The 8,213-nt window shown below is 32.6% G+C and overlaps 1 protein-coding gene across 1 annotated transcript; it reads right to left on the reverse strand.

The window, feature by feature from the left end:
* LOC107613762 (universal stress protein PHOS32) lies at positions 3,239 to 6,083 on the reverse strand. Its single transcript, XM_016315895.2, has 3 exons — positions 5,028 to 6,083; positions 3,654 to 3,703; positions 3,239 to 3,494 (listed from the first exon to the last, which is right to left on the reverse strand). The coding sequence occupies exons 1-2, from the start codon at positions 5,737 to 5,739 to the stop codon at positions 3,696 to 3,698; spliced, it is 720 nt and encodes a 239-aa protein (XP_016171381.1). The 5' UTR covers positions 5,740 to 6,083; the 3' UTR covers positions 3,239 to 3,494; positions 3,654 to 3,695.

Genomic DNA, 8,213 nt, shown 5'->3' on the forward strand with positions numbered 1-8,213 from the left:
TTTATTATTTATTAATTAAACAAATCTTAACTCTTTATTTATTATATTTTATATTAATATTTTAAATTTAAAATTTTATCTTTAGAATTTAAAATTTAAAATATTATATTTTTTAATTTTAATAGCAATTTAATTTTCAAAAAACATTACACTCTTTATTTTTTTCATAACATAATAGCATTCAGTTTTTTGTTTAGTCTGTGTTTTTAAAAATAGTGTGTACATACATATACATATCTGGTAGAAGAAAATTGAACATCCATCCACTTGATCGCTAGTTAGATTTTAGTGTTGATTGCATATAAGACAACATCATTGCGAAGGTGGGAAGATTTGCCCAATCAGCATGCATAGCATGAGCAAAGATGTGGTAAAAGCTAAGCAGCCAACATTTTCATGTGCCTCACAACACAAAACAAGTGAGTGGCACTACAAATCTTCATGGAATTGGGTTAGTGGCCGAACGAGAGAAAATCATTGTCCATCTTATGTCGTAGATATGATATGATGAATGCAAGCTAAGCCTTATTTAGCACACTAAGCTAATTTGCCTGCCATATACCAACATAAAAAAATCAAGGAAAATAATTTGCTCAAATGTTCAATTTATGGTAATTTAATTCCAACACTCAACCTATTATTATTGATTTTGGTACTACGATATTCAATCTAACATATTTTCTTTTATTCATTCTTGAATTTGTTGGTCAAGTGGAATGAAATGGGAGGTGATCGGATAAGTTATTATTTCACACTTATTTTGTGATATAGTACTAAGTAACATCAATAAAAATAAATCATTCAGAATAAATTAAAGGCATCCAAATGTCAGTGTTTCCCAACTCTTATTAGTTTTATTCAAAGAAATGTGTCAACTCACCACCTTTATCTTACACTACGTGTGAATTTACGTTTGAACCTTGGAATTCCAAAATTATGGTATACATACTGATAGAAGTTGTCAAAGAAGTATTTGCCAGTATCCAAGTTTATAAGTTTTTAACTGAAAAACCAATTATGCTTATTATACTTAACTTATTGCAAGGACTTTTCCAGCACATTCACGTCCATATCAGATGTGACAAATTCGAGCCTTTTCATTAAAATAGATCTACGGTCAATCATAATTTGAAAAGATAAGGAAAAAAAAAAAAAAAGTCGCAATGCAAATTTAGCCACTCTAATTGATAATAGTTAGGCACAGTATCCGTGTTAATGTACTGTTGCACCTTTATGTCATAATTTAGCCGTTGAATCATTGAATTTTCGTTGCCATTTTGCCATTGGATACTTACCTACCTTGCTGGTGAATGGTGAAGTCCTCGAGTGTTAACAACCTAACCATTATATTCCTGAAGACGCTAACAAAAAATTTTTAAAAGATGTTATCAATAAAATAGTTTTTTGTTTTATTAGGGATGTGAACTTTCCAATACTATTTTAACCGTTTACTCTATTCTTGAACATAGCTTGCCTAACAGGACAACTGGACAAGCATAAATTATTGTAGTACTGCTAGTTCAAACTTGTTTATTTAATAAAGACAAGATTTCACGAAAAAACATTGAAATGTTGACCATATAAACCAGATCAGTACCTCATAAATGATTCAATTGCAAGACGTTAAGTCAATAAATTACTAGTTTACTACTAGCTCTATTCGCATAGTTGTCAGAACCGAACCGGTGATCGAACCGGTCAGGTTACTGGTTTACTGGTTTATTGGTTCAACCGATGAGTTATTGGTCCAACCGGTAAAACCGGTCTCATGTAAATAAAAAATATAAAATAATAAAAAATCTAACATTAAAATTTAAAATACATATTTTTACTAATATTTTAAGAATAATTAAGTCTCAAATTCTATAAATAACTAATAGAAAGATAGACATAAAATTAGTCCGTACTACTATAATAATATCTTAGTTGGACACAGTAAGAATAACAATCTATAAACTATATCCAAAGAGTAATTTTAAAGTCTAAATATCTTTACATAATTAAATAATTATATATAAATTTATTTTTTTAGAATAAGTAATTTTTATTTTATTTTAAAATTAATTAATTTGTACTTCAATTAAAAAATAATTAATTTAAAAAATATTGAAATAAAAAATATTGAATTAAGTATTTTTGTATATATATATATTAGTTAGGATATTATATAACATACAATATATATTATAAAGGCATGAAGTATTCTAAAAGAACAAACTAGTGTAGTGGTAGTTAGCTTGGTCTCCCTTTGAGAAGGGCCAAGTTCGACTCCTGCCTTGCATTATATTTTTAAAAAATTTCCCAACCCGCACGCTGACATCAGCATGACATCATCAATGCGCGGGATTGACTGTTGACTGTGTTTGTTGACCGAACCGGTTCGGTTCAAGTTCGTGCCGGTTTTGACCGGTTTAATCGGTTCGTACCGGTTTTAACCGGTTTAATTCCTTAAACGGTTAGTATACTAAACCGGACCGGTACATGGTCCGGTTCACCGGTTTTCCGGTCGAACCGGCCGGTCCGGTCCGGTTTTTACAACTATGTCTATTCGTCAATTCTACAAGTAAAAGACCCACAAATGGATACTAGTACGACGTATTCAAATCAGTGTGAACTGAAGTTGAGCTTCCTTAGTATTAACAAAGTGCAATTTTCACACAAATGAACATGTCATTACTCATTAATTTGGGCTACTGCTATGGTGCACCGCACTTGACAAAGTGCACCATACACTGCCACATTTTTTTTTTAAATTTGGATTGAATGCGAGATGATCACCTTAGAATAAGGTTGATTTGTGGGCTTGTAAATATTTATCCTCCTCATACTGCCTCCACATAACAGGTTTGGGTCGTAACTCCTAAGTGCATCGATTTTTAAATGGCATGATACACCAACAACGATAAATAGCTAGATACTGAAGTTCAAAGTTAGGATTTGGTTTGTACCAAAAAAAAAAAGTTAGGCTTTGCTTGACCAAAAAGAAAAAGTTGGGCTTTGAAATTAAGATACTGTTTCTTGATCACCTCCTGCGGTTGTTCTGTGCACATCTTTCTTTCTCCCTTCTTTCTTAATCTAATTTCCTTTTCTTGATTCCTCGTTCGATCCACCGTGTAGAGATAGAATTTTGATGGTTATATAGGGATTAGTAATTTAAGTTCATAGTTCTTGAAAATTTGTGGCGAGATTCAATTCAACTTTCCTTTGACATAAACTTCAGAATGAAACAGGTATTACATAGCTGATATGCCAAATGAGATATATATATATTTTTTTAGCTTATATAAAATGGTTTCCAAACACTGAAGTTGAAAGATAGCATATTCAAAGCTTTCAATGAAGCATTGAAGCAGTGTCCAAACAAACTTGTACAAAGCATACAAATGCTTAATCAAACAAACAACCGCTTTAAAATGTATAATTTGTCCAAGATGGTTCTCAAATTTCACACGTCCTTCTTCTTCAGGCACATGCCTTAACGCTGTAACTCCTTTCTGAAAAACAAATTGAAGACGCGGTAATTTTAAAGCATAGTTCAATTCATGATAATACATCACAACATTTCAATGGGAGAGGAGTCAATAACAGCTAACTTCGAAACTTGAGGGTAAAATGTTTAATGATAAAATACAAACGTAATTCATGCATATTACCTGTAGTAAGTAGGATATTGATATTGCTCTCTATTCTTCTTATCAAGTATCTGTTCACACGACAAAAATATATGTTAAACATGAGAAAAATTGTCAAACTTAAATAAATAGATCATTTCATAGTTTGATGACCTCTTAATAAAAACGACGATATTGTTTATGCTTACAACTGGATACAAGACCGTGTTAAATTCTTAATGCAGTATAGCCTTGCCTAAGAAAACTTGAACAAAATAAAAAATTATATCTGAGATACCTCTTTTTTGCAGAAACCTCAGTTTAGGAACCTTGGTTTGTGCTAAATAGCAAATAAATTCAATCCAGCTTCCTAGTGTCTATAGTTTCTAACCACAAAACACTATTGTGGAAGTACAATAGAAAAGAATGAAATGATCAGTTTCATATATGTTAGACATGATTTTGTAATGAAATATATTCATGGAACACATACTGAGATTTGGATTGACAACTAACAAATATGACTTTGGCTAGCAATGTTTGCATTGTATGCAATTCTTGAGAATAATATATATCATCCTCATCAATTCTCAAAATTGTAGCCTCATATCAAACCATTTCAAGTAAACCACATTCAGAACTTCCAAAAGTCCAGTGATAACTACTCAGAACTTATATAAAAACTTGCAAAGCAATACAAATTTAATTGAATTTAGAATTCAGGATGAGAAAGAGGTCAAGATAATGGAATCAGTCTTCTTATGGAGAACACCCTGCCCCTTTGATTTTACATGGCTGTATTACCCTTGGTTGTTATCGTGCATAGAATAGTACATTCCTATATAATTTATCTCCTAAAACACATGAACTACTTCAAAATGATAGCATGAAATGCCAGAGAAAATTTGAACAATTTAGAAAAACACTTGAACACGAACTACTTCAAACGATAGCATAGGCATCAGCAGTCCTAAGCTGAAGCTAAACAGAAACAACAATAACCAAAAAGCACCACCTAAGTTTTAAAAAAACTAAAGGAATACTAATAAATAATGGCATTTCTAACTCCTCCTGATACGATCCTCATCATTTTCAAACTGCAAAATGCAATCTAACCTCAGGCTCAAACTGAAAATTCAATTCCACAAAGAAACCAACCACAGCAACCTCAACCCTAGTCATGAATTCTCAAAACCCCCCAAACTGAATTGTTATTTTGACTCAAATAACAATCAGTCATCAATAGCTGCTTTGTACTTTTCAAACATTCAATATATCAGCAACGTTTTTAATGCAAACTCAAGTATTAAACCCTTAAGAATACAGAAACAATCACTTTCATTCTTCTGAATGAATAAGAAAAGCGTTGACTAACAATATTTCTAGTGAACAGAAGCTAAAGTCGAAAGTCCAAACCTTTGTGGTGTTCATCCTGGGCATCATGATACTCCTCAACCTCGTGCTCCTCCTCAGGCACAGGATGAAGAACCTCCCCTTCATCCACAACCTTCCCCTGAGCTCCACCAGCACCACCAAAACCACCGTTACCACCGTCCTTCTCGTCCGGGTACCTCACCACCACAACGGGGCAAACACAGTGATGAACACAGTAATCACTAACACTCCCCAACCTTCCACCCTTGGAAGCTCTCTTGGAAGCACCAAAACCCCTACTCCCCATGATAACAGCACTAAGCCCTAACCTCTCGACCTCCAAGCACAGCCTCTCCTTCATATCATGGTCCTTCACAATGTGGATCTTGAACGGGATCTTCGCCTCCACCAAGGGTTCCGCAAGGTCACTCGCCTTCGTCGCTGTGAAGTTATCGAAATCCTCCTCCCGCTTCTTCTGCTCTGATTCCGCCGATTCCGAGGATTCCTCTCCGCCGCCGCAGTCGACGGAACCCCAGTCGGCGCCGTAGAGCACGCTCGTGGGACGCACATGCAACAGGATCACGGCGTCTCCAGGGCGGAGGTAGTTCTGTACGGCCCACTGGACGGCGTAGGCGCTCTCGTCGCTGAGATCGACGGCGATGGCGATTTTGCGGTGAGAAGCGGAGGCCGATGCGGCGAAGGGGGAGCGAGGGGAGAGAGTGGGAACCGGACGATCCGGTGATTGCGGCTTCATCACTCTAGTCTTACTACAGAGGGAAACACAAAAAACCTGAAATTACGGTTTTGGTCACCGGTGACAGAACACAGAGAGATTTTCCTCTCTTTCTTTTTTAAGTTATTGGAGTGTTTGAGGGAATTGAAATGGTAATGCGAGAAGGTTCTGTTTCTTTTTTCTCCGAGTGACTTCAATAATTTATCAGTTGCTTTCTTCCTTCCCTGCCTTCCCTCTTCACTCTTCATGCGTTAGTCCTAGTCGTCACTTGTCAGCATAGAAGACACTATCCAATGCATCCAGAAGGGCGGATTAGTCTTTTTATTCATTTGGCTTATTACCTATCCTTTGGACTTTGCCCTATTCATCTTTCTTTATGTGTTTAATAGAATAATTAATTGCTCATTATATATAAGAATTTATCCATTCCTAACCACTCGTCGGAGTTTCTTATCTTATACAATAAACAAATAATATGTACATGTTACATGAAATAAAATAAGACTAAGAACATGCATTTCGTACAAATATTTTTCTCTTTTCCACTGTAAAAAATATAAAATATAAAATATGATACAAAGAAAATGTTGTGAAGGGAAGGGGGAAAGATAATCATAAAAATCATATTTTAATTACCCTTTCGCCGGGCCTGGTTGATATATTATTGTAAATTATTTAATTTGTCATTACATAAACCAAGAAACCATGGATTGTTTATGTTTAAGTCCATCATGGAAAGCTCGCGAATTTCCTGGTTCCAAGTTAGTCATAACGCCAAAATAAATAAATAAACAAACAAATTTGTTAATGTTGTGCAAAAAATATTTGTTTTCTTTTAAGGGAAAAGGCTAACAAGAACAAATTAAACAAGCAAAGCGAATTCAATAAAGGCTAGCAAGCTCAGAGGACCATGGAAAACACAGTCAGAAACGACGAAAACGATACCTATTAGGCTATTAATGAAGAATTGAGGGGTTAAAGAGCATACATGACGAACATTTGTTTGCTATCAGTTAGGCCATAGAGGATTCATGCATGGTTCAATTTTGTTCATGTAACATCATAAAATGCGACTCAAACACTGTTTGTTAAGTACAATGAACACAAGCGCCTGTTGTCAAGAGCATTTTTCAGTCACAGCTGTTTTAAGTACTATTGTATCATTAGTTGAATCTGACCTTTCTTTTACATCCATAGTCATCCACGGCCTACTTGATACAGCATTAAATATTAATAGAGTTAATACTAGTATTTTTATCCCTAATAATATTATGGGAATATAAATTTTTTAAAATTATGGTATATTTTGTTCTGACAGTATAGATTATGCATGGCATAAAAGATTTATAAAATCAAACTACTTTTACAAAAAAAAGTCCTAATTATAACATTTGTATTCTCTCCACATTATATGTAATAAATATTTGAAAGAAGAGAAATGAAAATATAAATTAGAAAGATAAGCGGTAAAAATTTAAAACTAAATAAAAAGTTAAAAAACTATGTATATAATAATAACAATAATATTATTTTTTATTTAAATTATATTATTTTGTTAATTTTGTTTTTTGTAGAAGAGAAAGATAAAAAAAAAATAGAGAATGAGAGAAAAGAGAGAGAAAGATAAAGATGAAGAATGAAAGTGAGAGTGAGAGTGAGAGTTTGTTAATTTTGGAAGAAAAAATTTTATTTTAATTGCAAAAAAATATTGGATGACAAAAATAGTAGAGAGAAATAGAAAAATTGAGAGAGGTAGATGAGAGCATTTAGGAAGGGAGTTTATTAATTTTGAAAAAAAAAATATTTTCTTTTAATTTTAATAAGAGAGTGTCATGTGACACAATTGATTATTTAATTAGATAGTAATATATGATACATAATATAGGTATATTTCAATTTTAATTTTAATATTTTAATTTTAATTTTAATATAATTAAAAAATGTCATGTTGCACATTTTTATTGTTAAATTAGTAATTAGTCATTGATATTGATAATGATATATAAAATAGATAGAGTTGTTGAAGGAATGAGAGAAATAGAGAAAGGAAGAGGGAGAAGGGAAGAACTCTTTAATTTTGGAAGGAAAGATTTGATTTCAATTGTAACGAGGGAGTGACATATGGCACATTTTAGTTGTAAAATTAGTAATGAGGAGAAAATAATTCTTTAATTTTGGAGGGAAAGATTTAATTTCAATTACAAATTAGTAAGGAGGAGAGAAAAATTTCTTAATTTTGGAAGAAAAGATTTGATTCCAATCATAATGAGAAAATGACATATGGCACATTTTAATTATAAAATTAGAGATACAATATATGATAGATAAATGATAGATGATAAATTTGTAATTGGAGATTTGCAATTGAAATAAAAAAAGTGGAAAGATATTTGCAGTTGAAGTAAAAAGACGGGAACATTTTTAATTTAGATATAATAAAGAAATATTATGTGGCAAATTTTGACTATAAAATTAGATATATATAATAGATATAT

This window comes from Arachis ipaensis, chromosome B08 (genome assembly GCF_000816755.2).
Source record: "Arachis ipaensis cultivar K30076 chromosome B08, Araip1.1, whole genome shotgun sequence".
Classification (NCBI taxonomy): Eukaryota; Viridiplantae; Streptophyta; class Magnoliopsida; order Fabales; family Fabaceae; genus Arachis; species Arachis ipaensis.

What these genes read in the sequence shown, in the direction of transcription:
- LOC107613762 (XM_016315895.2), bottom strand. Translation starts at nt 5,739, where the DNA reads ATGAAGCCGCAATCACCGGATCGTCCGGTTCCCACTCTCTCCCCTCGC.